General features: G+C 43.1%; 1 protein-coding gene across 3 annotated transcripts in view; it reads left to right on the plus strand.

Annotated features, from left to right (window-relative positions):
* Positions 1-20,689, plus strand: part of Sema5a (semaphorin 5A) — a 429,658-nt gene that overhangs the window by 377,090 nt on the left and 31,879 nt on the right. For all 3 annotated transcript variants that reach the window (XM_013349712.2, XM_026783702.1, XM_026783703.1), the window contains one exon: positions 3,708-3,855. In XM_013349712.2, coding sequence (XP_013205166.1) covers positions 3,708-3,855 — 148 coding nt within the window. The remainder of the gene's footprint in view (positions 1-3,707; positions 3,856-20,689) is intronic.

A 20,689-nucleotide genomic window follows, 5' to 3' on the forward strand; every position in this document is an offset into this window, starting at 1 on the left:
CTTTCAGACCTGAGGACCCAAAAGAGCTAAAGACATTAGTCCGCTGTTTTAAATCCAGAGGACTGGTGAAATGGGACCCAAATGCTGGCCCGCTGGGCAAATGTTTATCCGTAGTTAGTAACTATCTACGCAGCCAGAGATAGCAGCATTACTGCTGCCTAGACAGCTCTCTAAAGGAGCGCGGGTTAGGCAAAGGAGCTCAGGAAGAAAATATTTCTCATCATTGAGGAGGATCTAGACCGAGGCCCTGAGCAGAGTCCAGACTCCAACCAACCCCACTCAGTTGGAATTCTGCATACAGGGATAGCCCAGTCGTTTCTGCCCCCCTCTGACCATTCCCGTCACAGGCTATCGCCTCCTCAAATCTCCATGTAGCTGGCTTCATTGGGGAACTGGAGGGAGAGAGAGAGAGAGAGAGAGAGAGAGAGAGAGAGAGAGAGAGAGAGAGAGAGAGAGAGATGGGTTGTTGGTGGCCTTAAGTCCCAGCCCAAGGGATAGTTGATTAACACTGGTTCAAAGTCCAGTGTTCCATGCACAAGTCTTTTAACTGTAATAACATGCTGACAATTCTCAGAGGTGGCTGCCGCTGCAGGCAAATACAAGGAAGGATTTGTGCAGGCTGATTCATTTGGCTCTGGGGATGTGGTAGCACGACTACTGTGTTCTTCATTAAAAGTCAAGGGTTTTATAGGCATTCTTAGTGGGATTTCCTTTGCCTTCTCTGGTGTGTGTGTGTGTGTGTGTATGTGTGTGTGTGTGTGTATTCACGCATGTGTGCGTGCATGTGTGTGTGTACGTGTGTATGTGTGTGTGAGTGTGTGTGTGTAGTGTGGGTGTACGCACCTGCCTGTGAGTGCCCATATCTGTGTTCGTTGAAACTGAAACTAGGGGAAAGCAGAGTAAAGAACCCATCCGTTTAAAACATCAGCGAGTCAGCTCGTAAGTGAGAGATGTCTTCTTTTCTCTTTTTCTCTCTCTTGTGAGTTAAACGTGTAGATTTTGAATTAAATGTGAAATGTTCTGAATTTTCTCATCTTCTCAAAACCTGTTCTCAAAATAAATAGCAGTTCCTTCCCGGAACTCTCCAAGCAACAACATATCCATGAATATTTACCTACTGTAACTCCAGACCTCTGGAGAGACTTGCTCCTTTTAACTCATTTTTATACTTTCCTGTCTTTCTCTCTCTCGTGTGTATGTCTGTCTGTCTTTATCTCTATCTCTGTGTCTCTCTGTGTGCCTGTCTGTCTCTCTCTGTCTCTGTGTCTTCCTCAGTGTCTCTTTCTCTCTCCCTCTCGTGTGTATGTCTCTGTCTCCCTCTGTCTCTCTCTCCCCTGTCTACATGATCCCTCCTTCTGCAGGTGGACACATAAGAGTATCCAGTGGCTTTGACCCAAAGAGCCCAGGCATCAGCTGTACATGCTGCCATCTTGAGAGCAATACCACATATTTTTCTACGGTAAAATTTGTCTAAAAAGACAAAGAGTGACAAATACACAGGGCCATTGTTGACTGAATATGTCAACGTTTGGAGACGCTAACCTGCTTCCATGGGTAGTACTTGAGTATCTTGAGGCTCATTCAGCCATGACATTGCCCACTGGCTCTCCCTGGAGCACTTGCTAGCTCTGGACTCCCTGATTATTCTTCTGTGCATCACACAGTAACTTTATGATGTTTCCACCACGCCCAGTGCCATCCATTCACACACACACACACACACACACACACACACACACACACACACACACCCGTCTCTCCACCGCCGTCCTAGCTCACCTATAGTGTGTCTCACTTTCTCGGCTGCATCCAGACTCCAGTGGTTAGTGTTTCTTACTTTGGCTCTTCCTGCTTGTGACCTCCCCTAGGTTCGGACTCCAGAATGAGCTAAGAAAGTTTCTCAAGTCTTGGGCTTTTGCCAACAGTGGGATGAGGTGCCAGGCATGGGACTCCCATCTCACTCCGATACTGCTATTTTCCTTGTAGAGTTCTGTGAGACTTTCTCAGTGTTTTACGGTTTGGCAAAGGAGGATCATCATTCTAGTTCATGCCGTTCTTTCTGTTCTCCTCTCGACACGGTTACTTTTCTGGCTTGACTCTCCCTTTCTGCCTTTAATTAACATCCAGAACCCCAGCTAGTGCTCCTTACACTTCATCCCCCATCATCTTCCAGCTTGGCCTTTGCTCCTCACACGCTGAACTCATTCTCAACGTCTCCTGTCCTCCATCAGGTTCCCATCTGTTTGATGGAAGACAACTGGACCTTACAAGAGCATCTGCTGAGCGATTGCCCAATTCCCTTTCTGGTTTCTGGTCACTATTTCTCTTCTTTTCTACTTCAGAATGCATTTTTAATTGGCGTATCAAGTGCAGTCTCGGTGTGCAGTAAATGATAAAGGTATCACCCTGACTCATTAAGGCTGCCGTGTGCTGTGCACATTTGGAGAGTGTGTCTGATTTCTCTATTCATCTGAGACTCTGAGCAGCTATTCAGCAATCCCTCTGCGACTGCCTGTGCACAGTGCTCTCCAGAATCCAGTTGTTAACAAGGGTGACCCCAAGGGCACGGGCTGCGGCCCATAGGACTGAATCTTTGTGGCCTATTTCTTAAGGAAGTTGGCCTTGCAAGTGAGAAAGATGGGGGGGGGGAGTCTATTAGTTTGAGACTCCTGAGAGGCTAAGTTCAGAATCAGTAGATGGACAAATGAGTGTAAATCATTCTGGAAATCACCCAGGTTGTCATTGAGTTTTGCTACATTTACAGTTAAATTCTTCTTCCGTATGTGCTAATACTTTAGAACACCAGTCCATTGTCCTCGTGTGCTTGTTTGTCCCTCTCACTTCACTCCGTTTCATAGAAAGCTTTCAAGACTCAGAAAACTTAAATCATCACAGAGCCAGAGACGAGTTGGGGTGCTTAACTTCAAAGTTGGCAACGTGGATGTATGTGTAAAAGTGTGGAAACAGCTACTCTAAAATAGTTCTAGCCTTAGCAAAAGTAGAGTCACCAGCTATCTCTGTTCTCTTAACGGGAAACCACTTCGAGTTGTTCTGAGAACCTAAAAGAAAAACTTAAAAATTGTAAGCTAAGCAGCAAGTGTCACAGGCCCTCGGGCCAAGCTCATGCTTTAAGTCTTTGTCTTCAGAAGACCGGGCAACCACATGGTGGCTCACAACCATCTGTAAAGAGGTCTGGTGCCCTCTTCCTGCCTGCAGGCATACACACAGACAGAATATTGTATACATAATAAATAAATAAAATAAATATTAAAAAAAGAAAGATAACAAACTCCAAGTAAGGCTGTGCTGCCTTTGAATTCATAACCTACGTTACCTTTTGATGTTTATGCCTAGCAGATAAATGCCCTACCTAGATATTTTCTGTTTGCTCCTGTTTTGGGGTGTCTATTGAAGGGTTTTGTTTTGTCTTGTTTCTCCTTTACTTGGCTGCACAGGAAGTTCCATCCTGCCTTGTGAGTTCAGCATTCTCTTCGCTGTCTGCCATGTATCCCATTGTCTGTGCGCACTCAGCATGGCCAGCACCCCTCTGCCTCCCGTATGGTGCAAGCACTGCAGACTCAGAGAAAGCCCCTCACACAGAGCATGCCCATCTGTCCGACATCAGGCACAGGGATGGGAAGCAACATGTCTGGTGGCCTCCAGTGGCACTAAACAATCTCCCTTTCCTCTGGGTTTCCTTCTCACAGATACTGCAATGAACATCTGCTCTGCCCACCGCATGTCTTCTGGACAGGCTGGGGACCTTGGGAGCGGTGCACGGCCCAGTGCGGGGGTGGCATTCAAGCCCGTCGTAGGACCTGTGAAAATGGGCCCGACTGTGCAGGATGTAATGTGGTAAGTCCCCGCCTCACTCCCAACCCACAGTCCAGAGTTGAGGACCCAGACTTGAAACCTCCTGGATGTTCTACGTGTGCCGAGATGCTCCACACTCCTCATAGACACTAGCCCCAGGCAGTCTGCACACACTTGATCCACTGACAACCCTGGATGTTTTTTACACTGGAAAGTCTGCAAACCTATGGTTTGCAGAACCTTCATGTTGTATAGACATGAAATGGGGAAACATTTAATGCTCTATTTTTTGGTTTTGTGGGGTTTGGGTTTTTTTTTGTTTGTTTGTTTTGGTGATATCACACACCAACTCCTTTTTAAATATCAACTCTGTTGTAGACACTATATGTTTTATAAACATCAAATGATCCTTAATTACTAGATCTGTTTTGTTCTGGTCCCCAAGGCTCTGAAACTCTAGAGGGTGTGCATGTGTTCGTGTTAATGAGAATGTGGAGGGCATGGTGGAAATTTAAAGTACTTGAATTAAGTATTCGCATCTGGAATAAACTGAAGAATCTTCCCATTCTAAACATAGAGCTATGACAAAATCTTACCCCTAGCAAACTTTCATCACCCCACTTGTTCTGAGGGAAGGAATTGACTTCCCTGTGCTGGGGGCCTAGGCACACAGAGTGCAATGTGGATGTGACACTTGTTGGTGACAGAGAAACCGGCACTGTTGTCAAGATGAACTGGTAACAGCAGAAGAAGTAAAAGACCAGCTAATGGTTCTGTTTTCCTTCTGCCTTAGGAGCTCATATTTCTTTTAACACTTCAAAATGTCAAATAAAATTTCCTTGGCACGTACTCTTTTCTAAATGCCCAATGTTTGTGCACCCTGATTTTCTGTTGGGGTAGCTGAGCACTGAAGACGGCTGGTAGCTCGCCTTGCCTGCCTTCTCCATGCTGGCCACAGTCTGCATGAGATATGGAGGGAGAACAGGGTAGAGAAGCTCACCATGGGAAGTGCTGACTTGACGTTCTCTTAGTGGCCTTGGCAGTCAGGTTTTTGATACTTTCACCCCTTGTTTCCTGGGGCTAACCAATATCTTTTATGCTCCTGTAAAGCTTGTTTTGTGAAATATATAACCAGAACAACTCCAGAGAGCCAATGGGACTTTGGGAACAGCAAGAAGGTTACAAGGCACTGTATCAGGTCTCATGCCAGACAAGCAGCCTTTCCTTGCTAGGATTTGCAAGTAGTTTTCTTCCCCTTCACAGCTGTTAAGTTATTGTAGTGTTATTAACCAAGTGCATTAGTGATCCTGCGCTCACTTTAGACCATGAAAAACCTTCACATGGAATAAGTAATTTGGATGGATGGATAGATAGATAGATAGATAGATAGATAGATAGATAGATAGATAGATAGATAGATACAAACATACATACATATATACATACATACATACATACATATATAGAATTCATTGCAGGTGCTAAAATTTAAAATTGGTTATTATACATAAATGCAAATCTCTGAAGACTTAACATATATAATGTTTCAAAAATCTTCACTCTTTGCTGAACTAACTCAACTTCTCCTGTTGTCTATTGTGCTGTCTGTTTGGGCTCTGTCCTTGCATGTAACACTTCCTGTAGAAAACTATGAAAGAAGTGTCCTGAGTTAACCAGATACCTGTATCCTAAAGACTTTCGGACCAAAGAACTCAGAAACAGTATAGAGCGCTCTTATTGTAAGTTGATGTCAATAATGAGATTGACAGACAGATTAATCCCCAGAAAGGCCTGCGAAGGGAAGCCAAGCAGGAGCCTTGTGAAGGTTGCAGTAGTCGCATGGTGACAAGTTTGATTGCAAATGTAGCTATTGCAGGTTCACCAAAATGTTGGTGCTTGTATATTTTTATGGTGCAACATGACGAGACTTGGACAAATTTGAAGGACAGATTTCTGACACAGAGAGGAGACCTAGACCTCACTGTACACCTGAGTCACACTCATTGGCCACGGTGTCTCTGTATCCTCAAGCATCAAGTTGGTGTCTGGACTGCTTTGATGACTCCAGCACCCCTACTATGGACTCCAGGACACATGTTTCCAGCAGAATGACTGAGTGTGTCCTGCAGTGTCCCTTCCTGGTGACTAAGCTCTCTTTGATGAACTCATAATGTGACATACCTGGACAGTAGGACACTTACTGTAGGGGGTGCTGTTAGAACCCAACTCCAGGCCAATGATTAACTGGGACTTCTGGGCTCTTCTCTGCCTGCCTGTGCCTCACAAGGCAAGGGAGAGAGATAGGTGTCTGCCTAGAGCCCACACACCAGGACCCTGCTTCTGAATTTCCTGGAGCCCTGACTGACTGATGCTGCATCCACCCCGGGGCTCTAGCATCTGAGAAACATTGAGGCTTGGTTATATATAATGCACTGTGTTTTCATTTGTTCTGTCTAGTGCCAAACCCAACATGGCCATCAATCAAAGAGAAGGTAATGTCATCACCATATGGGCAGGAACAACTAGTCAAAAAAGAAATAAAATCGTGTCCTTTAATAAAATAACCACAGCAGAACACATTTTATGACATTGCATTTTAAATTACCTCAATCTAATATGCAAACATACTTTGTTAGCATAGAAATGGTAATAATTTGTGTTGACAATTTTTCCCATATTTATTCTTATGTCCACCTGTTTCCATAGTAACTAGTGGCCCCAATATTGTTAGTTCAGATCTTGCAAAGTGCAGTCTACTGTAGACTGCATTTTGCATTCTGTGATAAACACCATGACCAAAAGCACCTTGGGGAGGAAGGACAATGCTTCCTCTCGCAGCTCCTAGGTCACACTCTGTCACTGAAGGAAGCTGGGGACAAAACAGGAACTGAAGCAGAGACCATGGAAGAGTGTTGCTTACTGACTTGCTTCCTCTGCCTGACTCGGCAACCTTATTACTACTGAGTCCCACCTGCCCAGCGCCTGCACCACCCACAGTATCTGGGCTCTTCTTTATAAATTATCTGCTAGAAAAATGCCCCATAGACATGCCCGTGGGCCGGTCTGATCTGGGCAATTCTACAACAGAGGTTTCCTCCTCCAAGGTGACTCTAGATTTGTGTCAAGTTGACAGTTAAAGATAACTATGACTATATAATATCAAATACGCATTTGAATTAAATGGTCCCTGTGTACATTGATTCACGTTCCACACAGAGATGCTTCCCTCTCAGTAAGCAGCTCCTATGTGCCACCCATTGAACTGGGGGAAGATAACGTGCACACTCTACGTTTCCTGTATTAGCAGAGGCAGTTCTCATTAAAGACTCTTCGTGAAGCTGGGCAAGCTCAACCTGACAAGAGTTAATGAGGCTGCCCAATCACAAGATGCCAGCAGATGAGTGGAGAACTAGACTAGATCTAATGTTCTGACATACATGAAACGCAAAGATTTCATTTACATACTGTATTGGGGGGCCACCTGGCTTTTCTTTGTTCCTATTTATTATGAACCATATCCTAAAATAAAGAAAAAGGAGATTTTTTCTTCTTTTTTAGTTTGTGCTTATGTTTTGATCTGTCATTTATAAGCACCCTTGATTTTTTAATTTTTTTCTTTATTTTGAGAATTTCATATATGTGTACAATGAAATATATATATATATATATATATATATATATATATATTATACCCCTATGTATCCTCTCCAATTCTTCTCATATTCCCCAATATACCTCATTTCTCAAAATTATGTCTTTTTTAAAAAAAAAGAACCCACTAAATCCAGTCATTGTTGCCCTCATGGGCATGGTGTGGGACCACCCACTGGAGTCAGGGCAAACTCCCACTGACTGCATCCTCAAAAAAGAACGATTCTCCCTTCCCAGCGCCTATGCACTTCCAATAACTCCATGCCTTAGACGCTCTTGAGTTTTAGCAATAATAGTGGCCTGTCTCTCTCTTCCTATGATGGCAACATTGTAAGGAGATTACTGTGAGTATAAAAATGAAAAGGAAAGGAATTCATGTCAAAAATATTAATCTGATGGTCTGGTTAAAGGTTAAAACACAGGAAAGAAAGAATATACCAAGTGTCAAAAGCTGTATTGTGTGAGTATGGTCGCTTCTTAAGCTAATGCAACCCAAATCCCCTCAAAGAGCAGTAGATGCTTTATAGGGAAGAAATAAAGGCAGCCTCACATACAACAAAAATAATTCAAAGAATAAAACAGACTGAGTGCTGCCTGTATTGTATTTCTTACAGAAATACCATACAAAAGATGAAGCCATGGACCAGAAGCTATGATCTAAAATATCAACAGGGAACAAAGGACATATTTGTGTCCTAGATGTTAAAAAGGGTTGCAAAGGACCGTGTAAGGTTGAAAAGAAAGACCTCAAAATCAATACCATCGGAAGTGATTCTGTGACAGTTAATCAGAGATGGGTGAACACACTTGAGTGTGTTTTTATCCAGGGATGGCACTGTGAATAAATTTAGAAGCTAGCGAAATTGGTAAATAGAAGTTAGGTGGGTTTTGATGGACAAAATAATGACAGGATTGCATATCCCTTGTTTTTGTGTTAGCACATTTGCAAAATAGCACACTTGCACAATACATTACATATATTCCCTATTTCCCAAATGAGAAAATCAAGAACCATAGAAAACCAGTTAATTCCCTGAAGCCCCGCGGATGGGAGAGAAAGACCCTGTTCAGCCTTTGTTCCCTGTTCCTGAGTAGTACGCCAGTCCTTCCCGGGGAAACAATACTGAGGATTGGGATGGGGGTGTTAGTTCCAAGCTCCCCCACACACACCCAGTTCAGGAAAAAGGACCTAAATAGACACGTTCTCTGTTTGCCTTGAACTCTACTTTGTATTTATTTCTAGAGTGTCCATAGACTTTCCCTCGGGCCAGAAATGTACAAATCAGCTCAGTTTTAAAGGGCCTCATGCTCGGAGCAGAAATTATCTTAGATGTTCGTGACATTCATTGTGTTTGAAGTCTGAGTTGCACACAGTGTCTCCTGTTCACCTGCTTCATCTTCCTGAGTTTGGTCACAAGTTTGGTTCACAACCAGGTCACCTGCTGTGTCTCTTTCTTTGCTCATGTGTTTTTAATAATTTAAGATAATTATGCTGTCTATAAGTTGGCAATATTCTGTAGGACACTAGAGATCATCTTTGTAATTTTATTTTTAAAAATATTCTTATCCCAACTTCTGACACTATTAGCATTTTGCTGAGTGTAAGCAATCTAGTAGTCTGACTTGAGTATTTTATAGTAGAGTTCATCAAATATTTTTCAAGAATTCTTTTGTATAGTTTGTTAGACTCTGATGCAATTTTGACTGCAGGGACAGTGATATCTGTTGAATTTCCTACCTTTTCGGGATCACATAGCAACATTAGAGTGTTGAGCAGACAAGTCAATACCGATATTAAGAAAAATATCTTTCTGCTTCGTAGGGTGGTGAAATGGTTGGCAGAACATGTTTAAATTTTAGGACAAAAATATCACAAGATGCAACAATTTCTCTCTGCGACATTATTTTTCTTCAAATAGGACAGTGGCAATTTCCTGTCGCAAACAGGCAGGAAGGACCTGGGAGACTGGAGTTTATACACTGAACAGGACTTGAAAATTGCCTGATTGGTTCCTTTTAGTGAGTTCAGTAATTTAATTTGGCCCTTAAATACCCTGAAATTGTCTGTGTAATGAAGACTCCATCCCCTAGCCCATGATGCAACCAAGAAGTCAAAGAACCTTTAAGAGGTTGAGCTTATTGGAGAAGGTGAGGCTATTGGGATACTGGGGCCTTCCTCTCTTCTTCCCCCCTCCACTTCCTCTCCATGACATGAAGTTTGCTCCCCTGTCCTACTGTGATATACTACCTCACCTCAGAACCCAGACTGACCAGCTAACAAGGGTCTAGGATCTTTGAAAGTATGAGTTAGCCTGATCCCTTTTTCTGAGTCAGTGGATTACCCAAGGAAACAACAGAACGTGAGCACAATTAGTGTCCTTTGTGTAATGTTTGGTGTTTCCTTATCTTGAACAGTGGTTGCCTGGGCAACCTTGGCCCTGCCTTGGATGGAAAGAGAAGCCCTGCGAGGAGGTGCATGGCAAGTGTTCTACCCTCTTGTTTGCTTGGATTCCCTTGCAAATTTGACCCTAGGCAGCAAGCACTGGCTTCCAGCATCCAGTTTATGTTATATGCCTGGGTTACTTGGTGATAACGCTTTGAAACTAGATCAACTTCTGGGTCTTTATTTGCTGCCCCAGAAACCCACTCACCTGAATCCATTTGCCTATGCTGTTCTCAGGGGCTGCGTTGGCTGTGTCTGGAGGCCTTTCTTTAGGGAGCTCAAAGACCTTTCTGGTTTAGATACAACAAATTTTGTCTATGATTTATGACAGTTCTGTAAACCTACAAAGGTGATTTTTCTAAATAAAGTTTGATGCCTACAATCAACTAGTTAATTCTAATTCTATTAAAACAAAAATTATAGATTAGAATATTATTCTATTATTATATCATCATAATTGCCATTGGATTTTGCTTAATGAAATTGCAAGGGAAGTTATTATTTATCTCAATGCCTCAGATATGGAATTCATGTTAAAATACATATCTTAATAGAACTTGAAGCTTGGCACCAAAAGTGAAAGTGGCTTGGGTCCCGCTGTGGGTCAAAGCTCAAGACCAGGTACTTACTTTGACACCCGTGTATTTCTCCTCTGCACTGGTGAGACCCCATCTAATATCTTAAAAGTCATTGAAATGAATAAAGAACTTGGGTTTCCTGTTCAATCCCAACATACAGAAATCAGCTTCAGCCACTTGAGTATAATCAGCCCTAAATTTGATGAGGTGAGCAATGTTAAAACTGAAAAACCATTAATCATCCAGTGCCTCCCTAGTCTGCATAACCTGGATTCTTGGGGAATGCAACCACTGGATGCTGACTTCCCCATGCTCCTCTCGAGCTTCTGCATGCATTAGGCAGGTTGTGCACTGCATGATGCCAAGGACATGGACATTAACAGAACACCGGAGATGGACAATGTACCCTTGGTGTCATTCCAGTCCTGTTCTGAGTGCTTGAAATCTTAATGACTTAATCTTCAAAACCTCAGAGACATCTTGGCCCCGCCCTTTATTTCAGATCCTGTTATGGTTCACAGCTACTGAGGGGCACCAAGCATCACATCTTAGCTTGAGCTTTGTGTAAAATAGAATAGACCAGACAGAAAGATTATTTGAGAGATAACATTACAGCAGTGAGGAAAGAAAAAAAAAACAAGAAAGGACTAAGGAAGGAAAAGCCACTTTTGGTGCTTGCTGTTGAGATCACTAATGTAGACAACAAGGACCTGATTGCCTTTTGCAACAGAGAAGCCAGAAAGTGCCTCTCCAAAGCTCATGATTTTCATGAACTCTTGGATGAAGAAAGCTACCAGGCTGCATCCCATAGTCTCTGGGGACTAGAGAAGACCCAACACGAAGAGCCACCTTTACCCTAGTGTGTGTGAGTGGATTTAAAACACCCACTGCCTTTCCAAAGCAGGGAAGAGAGATGGTTTACCTCAAGTTACTTGCCACATCTGACTTCATTAAAAGAAATTCAAGCTTTGCTGGGACAAACCAATGGAAACAGAGTTTCTGAAGTTATTGTCCAATGGTTGCAATTAAAGCCTGCTGGGCCCCTCCTGCCCCGCAGTGTCCCATAGGCCCCTGGGGAATTTCCACCCGTCAGATAGTTGTGAGGACTTACTATTAGACTACATCATTTCATTTTCCACCAGGCATTGTTAGGCATCATGATGACTCTCTCTATCCTTTGGAATTTTTTCTCTCCTTGACTGCATGAAAAACAAAAGCTGCTTAAAATCTCCAGACAAGATCACTTTGATTGTTAGAAAGAGAAATATGAAGGTGAGGCTCCTTTCCTCTGGAAGTTAGTATCAGGAAGTGGAACTGCCCACTTGCTGGTGTCCTGAGGGGTCAGGAGCAAAGCCAGGAGACGAAAGAGCCAGCTCGAAGCAGACTCTCTTCCTAGAAGCCAGCCTCGCTATGTACAGGACGAAGTTTGATGTTTGAGATCAAAAGCATTTCATGGCTTCAGTTAGTTTGAATCCAATTCATTTTAACCGCGATCTCCTTTTCTTTTCCTGTGAAGAAGCCTGCCCTCCTAATGTCATTTAATAACTGACAAGACAAATCACGTACTTCCTTAGCAACTGCTGCAAGCGAATGAGCTGGGGCAAGAGTTGCCATGCGATGCCTTCTTAGGAAGGCTGAACAGACGACCTTGACCTTCATGGTGAAGCCCAGATGATGAGCTGTTTCATTGTGCTGTTGGTAAAGGGCTTTTACTTACACTTGCAAGTTTTCTTCTCAAGAGAAATGATTGATGCCCCTCCCAGAAATGGAAAATTGCATCTTCATAAGCTTGGGAATGTAAAACTTGCTTTCTTTTGTTAGGAAATAGCTCAACGAAAAGCTGAAACATATGAAAGATTGCCAGAATGAAGCCAGCACATGTTGTTAGAAGAGGCTTGTGCGTTTTGTAACAGTTAATGTCGGTACACAAAACTGAACAGCGGGTGGAGGGCCACAGGAGTATGAATTGTCTCGAGTCTGGCATTCCATGTTTGGCAATCAAGTTTAAGAATGATGCATAATACAGATGGAGAGAAAAGGGAGAATGATGGATTACAGGAATTAATCCATCACAACTCTGCCTGTAGGACTTATAAATAATCATCTACGATCTCAGAAATGGCTGTTGGTACTGAGATCTGGAGAATTTCACACACACACAAAATGTTTTATTTATACAGTCGGAAAGCTCTGCTGCCCAGATTTCATTCTGTAAAGAAAAATGCTAGGTTTTCCGTTCCTGTCTACAATGATTCAAATGCTGTGGTGGCAAAACTAATTAAAAATAGGTTTCACGAAGAGAATGATTTCCTGTGTATAAGTGATATAAACCATACACACATGCAAATGCACACTCACACATGTGCGTATGTGCATATATGCACACTTCTTTTTTAGAATTCACCAATGAATTATGTGATAGAGATATCTAATAGTTAATATTAAAGTACCTAAAGTTCAGTTGCAGAAGCGTGGCAACAGTATTTCCTCATGTTTGTACACTATTTTAGGTCTAATGCACATATAATATTTACAGAGTCAGTAGATTCTTATAAAGGCATAATAAGTACAATGTTCAGCTAAAGGAAATCCATAGTATTTTAATATAACTTTTTTTATTACTTCATGCATGCATGGAATGAATTTGACTGTTTGCCACCAGTTCTTCCCTTTCTTCTACTTGCTATCCCTTTCATGTGTCACACACACACACACACACACACACACACACACACACACACACACATACACACACACACCAGTAAGTAATATTAGTGGTGCTTATATATGCATAGGTATGAGGTCATCCACTAGAACATGATTGACCAAAGAAAATTAAGTGTCTCTCTGTCATAACAGCCATCACCTCCCAATGACTTTTACGAAGGGCTGGGATCTCACGAATATTTTATATGAGCAGCTGAAGAGTTTTTGCTCTATATTCGAGCACTCTGAAAAAGCTATTCTGAACACCTTCAAATCATCTTACTTCCCAGTTGTGGCCCCCGTCATCCTTCACTTAACCCCTGCTGACGTCATGCTGGTTGTAGACGATCCGTGTAGAGCATTCGCTGGGCCTTTTAGTCCACTGGGGTCTCATGTCCACGTTGAGAGCTTGATTTCTCATCTAATCTGTTTCTGTTCTTACTGGGTATTTGCCAATTAAATTAAAAGACTGCATTCACAGCGCTTCTGGTCATATTTCTAAGAAGACGGTCATTCATATGTAGACCTCCAGCTAATAGACCTGGTCCCTTCATGTGGATAGTCCAGGAGAACAGGAAGTCCTGCTTATAATACATAGGATGTTTCTTGAATTCATCAGACTACATCTGGAAATATTTTAGGACATCTTGTTGCTCTACACACCGGGGACATGATGCCAGTCTGAAATTTCATACGCTAAGGCAGCCTAGTCGGGGTGGTCCCATCTGAGACGTGAATGCTGACTCTACTCAACCAATGTCTAGAAAAGGGAAAGGCAAAGACAGTTGTGACCCCTTTAGGTTCCGAGCTGTAGGGGCCAACATAGCCCCTCATAGACACATTCCTACTACCAAGCATGATCCCTCTGGTAAGAACTTCAGCACCCCATGCTACTGGGCTGCTTGCATTATAATTGCATTGCCTTTCCTCTCTGAAAGCCTTGTGTGTCTCATCATCCTAGACACTGTTTGTCTGAACTTTATACTCCTCGCCTACATTCTGATCATTGTGAACCTCCCCCATATTCTCTATTGTACACATGATAAATATTAAGCTGTTAGCCCAGAAAAGGGTGACGTTAAAACCACTGTGAATGAGAGAGAAATGGCCTCTCATAATCTTTAACCAAAGTGGCTCAAAGGACAGTGGGGTGTTCATGGGGGTTTGTATGAATGCTGCTGTTTAACACCGGTTTCAACTGGCAAAGATGAGAGCATACTGGACAAAAGCTCCCACAGATGCAGATGGACCCAAAGGATGTTAAATAAGTCTGATCACATTGTAGATGGGTGTTGGTTTGGCTCCTGGCGGACCACTCTTCTGTTGGAGAAATAACTTCAATGTTTAGTTACATTCACAATGCACTTTCATATGTATTTTTGCATAAGGTTTTCGACTTTGTTTTTATTCTATTCCCGTGCCTCTTGTGCTATTATTTAACATGGATAATTTCAGTTGTTAAAAGTAATTCACATACATAATAATTTTCAAAGCAACTTATAATTAACTAGAGAAGGAAGCAACAGATGTTGGAGCATAAAAAAATGCTTTAAAACTTTGAATATTTTTCACAGATGTCATTGTTTCTTCTTTCTCAATGCTTCACTATAACGATCCCAAGGCATTCTAACAGCTTAAGCCTGCGTCCACACATGGCAATGTGAACACACACACACACATGGTAATGTGAACACATGCATGCACATGCTTCCACACACTGTAATGCGAACACACACATGCTTCCACACACTGTAATGCGAACACACACACACACAGGTCTAGCAACAACTGCTCTACTTAGATGGCCCTATTAATATTTTTTAGCTGGAACACCCAGTTAACCTTTAGAAGCAATTAAGCTTTGTCAGTTAAAATCCAAGTGATTAATTGATCTGCCCTGTAGTCCAGTGGTATGTCATGATACCCGGTTCTCTGAGGTCAGGTGTCTCCTCATTTCACTTCACACCATGCTATTTCTAGACCTTGCTGGCAAGGTTTCATTCTGTTCTGCTTTGAAAGAAACAGTCTCCACAAAGACCTTTGAGGTGGAGCTGGCTCCCTCTACGTCACGTTCTTGCATGTTTGTATAAGCCATGCTGTGTGAGATAGAAGCGTCCACACGTGGTGACTTGGCATCTTGCTTCTGTTATGATGGAAGACTTGCTTTGCATGTGCCCTAAGCTATGCTAACCCCAGGAACTGCTCGATTTGAGATTACTAGAAAACAGTCCATGAAAGAAGCAACTCTGTTGTCATCTTGTGGGAGAAAGAAATGGCTGTAGCCATAAGGAAGGAAATTCTGGAATCTTCCCAAAATTTTATGGCACCTCTGAAACCAGAAGCATATGTGCCAGGGCTTCCCCAAGTTAACAGAGTGAGGGCAAAACGCAGCAGAGCAGCAACACAGAGAATCCAGACATCAAGCAGGACCCTCTCGCATTTGCCAGGCAATTTCATCAGAGGCCTTACCTAATGGATTCCTTTCTCTTATCTTTTTGCAACTGCTAATAGCTTTTAGTGATAAGGCCTTGGCATCTGAAATGGAAAAAGAAGAAAAGAAGTCTGTCTGCTACACGTTCCTCCTTTGAAAATTAAATTATCTACTCCTTGGGGTGACCTCTGCTGTTACTGTTTGCTTCTAAATAGTTTTTCATGAGACTAAAAAGTAAATTCCCCAGGATGAATTTACACCTGTCTGTTGCCCCGTGCCATGTGTAATGTCCAGATCACCCTCCTTGTGTTTAGTCACCAGGGGGTTCCTTATAATGACTTTGTAAAAAATTGGTGCTGGATAAGTGAGGTGGGTGGGTAAGGAAGGTTTCTAACATTGAGAAGCCTCCTTTCCAGCTTAGGAGAAAAGATTACAAGTCAAACAAGTGGGGAAAAGTGAAGTCACGTACCATGGAACAATTAAGAGAGATCTAGTGAGAGCTGGGAAGGATGGGTCTCCTGTAGCTGAAGAGTCAAGGCCCCTGGGTGTGGACACACACACACACACACACACACACACACACACTGTCCATACTGAGATGTAGGCCACGAGCTATTAGCATCATATGTAGAGTTCTGAGATGCACACAGGAATGGTCCATATTCAACTTTGGAGACTAATTCACGACATTTATGGAAATCCCGAGCAGGCCTTTGGTCTGTCCACTCCGAGGCTTGCTCTTACAGTTACAGTGCCGGAGTTATAGCACCGGAGCAGCTGACCTTTCCCTGTTTAGTGTTAACACAGTATCAATTCTTTCACGTTTTCAGCATATGCAAGCTATAGCATACTTTTTCTTAGTAGTGGCAAAATTATGTTGTATTTAAAAGAACCTACCAAATTGTGTGTGTGTTTGTATGCATGTACATGTAGCCATGTATGTGTATTTCCAGTGTCTGCACACACATATGGACATGGACTTTCAGTGTGTGTGCACATGTGTGTGGATAGTATGCACTTTATCTCTGCCATTCTTTCAAATTCACTTATAACCTCCATCTCTGCCACATCCAAGGGGACTTTGAAAACTGACAAACTCATTTAAGGCAAACACCCCTCTGAAATGTGTCGTATACAGTGCAATTTAGTCCCATTCCAAAGAGAACCATCCCAGAACACCAACATTAGCTTTCTTGTTGTTTCAGAATATTAGAATTGGTTTTAGTAATAGACAGTTTTGTCAGCAACTTTCCAAGATTGTCTCAGGCAAAACTTACATAGACATCGGTAACACAGAGGGTCCCAGGAAAACCTACTTAGCCCTTCATGTGCTCCTAATGTCTGAGCTCTTCCTTGTAAACAAACTTTAAACACACCAGCCTAAGATGTGTGTGGAGTATCACGTCTGTGCTTGTCCATACACAGCTACCCAACCAGACCTACATGGTCCCCTAAAAGAGCAAATCCTAGCCTATCTGTGTTTGAGCTGGAGCTTGGAGGATGACTAGGTTGACTCTGATCTGAAGGTGCCTTCTCTGAGGAAACAGGAAGAGTACCAGGGACTTGGGGAAAGGGACACTTGCTAAGAACATGGCAGAACAGTGTAGATCACAGCTGTCAGGTAAGGCTGGAAGGACCACGTTAGTACCTTCCTGTTGCTTGTGCATGAATGAATTCCCTAGGATGCAGGCCCTCACTGCTGCCTTTACAGTGGCTGAGACTGTTTACCACAGGGGCTCCCTGGGATCTTTCATGCAGTGGGTTGCTCAGGCATCTGGTGCCACTCGAGATGCTGGTGCTGGAAGCCAGTGGTTGCATCACTGCTATTCTACAAGGAGTCTTTTAGGGTAATCTGCCTCTACAGTCAGTGTCCTCTGAGGAACTCCCTGGTCTGAAGAATAGAAATTTCCATCAATGTTTCCATGGTTTGCTAATCTTGCTGAAAACAAATAATTTTTTAAAAAAATAAACAAAAGCAATTTCACAAATAAGGGCTTAAAATGGAAATACAAATGCTACCCAACTGAGATTGCTTTCGAGATCTGTAATCCTCACTATCTGACGCCATTGAGCAGATGCAATTCCACTCAAGGGCCCTGGAGACTTAGGGGCCTTTTTTCAGTCTTCACAGCTCCCCTGGTCTACAATGGGCCTTGTCTATCATTCTCCAGGGTTAGTTCACAGATTGGCCAGGGGAACTGGGTGAGGAAAAGCCCATTTCAAACCTATGCAACTGTAAATTTGTAAAATTCTGCCAGTCGCCTGATACTTTTTTCCCCCAGATTTGAGGGTTTTGTTTGTTGTTGTTGTTTTGTTTTGTTTGGAGGTTGGTTGATTTTTTTTGTCTTTGTGCATGTGCACGTGTGTGTGTGTGGGGGGGGGGTTGACCTTATAACTTGACTTAAGCAGATGTTGTTGCTGTTGACTGGTGTTGAGGGGGAGCCCTCTGAGTAAGTGGGTCAGTCAGGATAGCTAAGCTTACTGCACTTCCTCCTTTGTTTGTTTTATGGAGGAAAGCTGAGTTAACTCTTCAGGTGTAAGTACTTAGGGAAAGGAGAGACAGGGAGGGACTCCCTGCATGAACATTTATAACATGACGGATATTACAGCAGGGGCTTCTCCCAGCCTGCTTCTTCGTATGACAGGTATTTGCTCGTCAATTCTAAATCAGAGCCTTGTGGCTCTGACTGTTTCCAGGTCAGTCCACTGGAAAAAGTAGAGGTAGAGGGGGTAGATGAGGGCCAGATTCATGTGTCTTCACCACTGCAGTCTTAGGGGTCCAAGGTGCAGGTACCCTGTCTCCATGGCTCACTTAACACCCATAGCTTCTCCCCATGCCTAGCATGAGGTAACTGCACAGTGGGTAGCTTGTTAGGTGTCACTTTGTTCCTGTTACAATCCAAATACCCCTTGTTTGGGACCAGTAGAGTATATCCATAGTCTTTCTAGAGTATCCGAACAGCCATTGTCTTCGTAAGGAGGCATGCAGCCAGGAGTTGTTGCAACATTTTAAATTGAATGCGTGTTGTGGCCTTGTTTGCACTGCTGGGAGCTTTTGTTTGGGCACCTTTTGACTATGGTTAATGCATTAGATGTTAAAAAGCTAGTGCTACTGATTAACATAGCTACCCACAAAAGCCCGAGCAGAGAAAATGTTGTTTGAAAGCAAAGGCTTCTGTCACAAGTATGGGTTTGACCAGGGGTTGAATGATAGGGATTAAGTAGGGGATTAGGAGACATGGCTGAACACACTGAATCTGCAGTGTTGTGTGTACTAAAGCACATCTCTTCTGCCAACTGTCCCAACACCACAGGCCTCAGTCTTGGCAACAGTCAGAATGTTCTAGAACAAAGGTTAAAGGCCCATTCCTCTGAGTACAGACAGCCCAACACAATTCTCATGGCTCTCTAGCTCACACATCTCCACCCATCTCCACTTTTATGCAGCACACAGACCGTAGATACCTTTCTTGTGCAAACCAAATTTGCCTGGTTTACATACATGCACATACACAGAATATGATCACATTTCACTTATATTCATATTCGCAATGCATTTGTGGGTGACGAAAATGGACAAATCGATGCTATTGTAAAAACTATATCTTCCAGTAATAACACTAAGAGGAAACACACTAGAGTAATTCGAATCAATGCAGAGGGATCATTGGATAAAATTCAACACTTGTTCACAAGAAGTTACAAAGAAGTAGCGCAATACAGATGGAAGTAGCTTCTCCTACCTCGTGAAGGATGCTTAGGAAAAGCTGAGAGGAAGAGAAGCCTTTCAATTAAAGCGAAGGAGGAGATGAAGATTCCTGCCAGCGCTGCCCATGTTTACTGCTAATACTGGATGGAAGTCAACTCAGTACATCAAAGCAAAGAAGAAGGTGTAAGAATGCGGCAGTTGGGAATAGCGCATTCAAGAGGCTACCCCATCTCAAAAGCTGGAAACTACTAGTTAATGGCCGTTCGTTAGATGCCCTGTGTCAGTCTGTATTGCCGTCTCTGGTGAATGGGGACATGCTGAACCTCAACAGGTCACAGTTTGCAAGGGTTTTTTTAAATAAATGACTTCTTGATTATTCCCATTTGACCCCTAGAAGCTTTATCTTTGTTTCTTTTGACTGTTTGAAGACTTATTCAGTACACCCCAAGCGGATGGGTACCATTGTGACATTATCATGAGTCACTCATTGAGCTGTGGTTTGTCTTCTGGTGCCTGGACCACATTAGTGTCATGTTTGACTTAGGAAGGGAGGGCTGTGAGGGCCGACGCTTGCCAAGCATCTGCTGATAAACAGCAAGTTTGCACTGCTCGGCTGGAACTAGAGGAATGAGAAACAGACTGGCACTATCTGAGTCTCCAGCTCTATGTAGGAGATGCCTGTGCACACAGATCAACGAGCATTGTTTCTTTCCAATGGTCTACACAGTGGGAGCATGCAGAAGAAGTAATCTTTTAAAGGAAGTGTAAGCACAGGCTGGATTACAGAGAAGACGACAGCCTTGGCAGAGATGCGGAGGCCTGAGGTCGCCGCATTTCCTATAGCTCTTGATGGTAGTACCAGTGTGCAGCACTCAAGGCGCTACAGTACAGTTCGCGAGCTTCGGGCAAGGGGCTGGAGGTTGAAATACACAAACACACACAGACAGACAGACACACGGAGTCTAATCACTGTTACAAAGCCCTTTATTTCATAGCATCATGGCTTAAATACCCAGCAGTCAAGTGGGCCAAGAGGCGAAAACCCCATCATCTGATCCTCAAAGCACAACTTTTAGTAACTTCAATCAGAAGGCTCTAGCACGGAAGAGCAGCTAAGGCCAGGACTCCAATTGGTCCCAACACCAGTGAGCGCACTGGACAAGAGGACAGGAAGGACTGGGACACAGTTGAGCAGACGCTTTGAAATATCTTGTGTTATACTCCACTGTTAATGTAAAGCCACAGAGATGTATAAATACTGACACCAATGCCTGCCATGTACCGAGCCAATCCATGCTTTATGCATTGCTCTCTCTCTCTCTCTCTCTCTCTCTCTCTCTCTCTCTCTCTCTCTCTCT

The sequence above is a fragment of the Microtus ochrogaster genome, chromosome 19 (assembly GCF_000317375.1).
Source record: "Microtus ochrogaster isolate Prairie Vole_2 chromosome 19, MicOch1.0, whole genome shotgun sequence".
NCBI classification, from domain to species: domain Eukaryota; kingdom Metazoa; phylum Chordata; class Mammalia; order Rodentia; family Cricetidae; genus Microtus; species Microtus ochrogaster.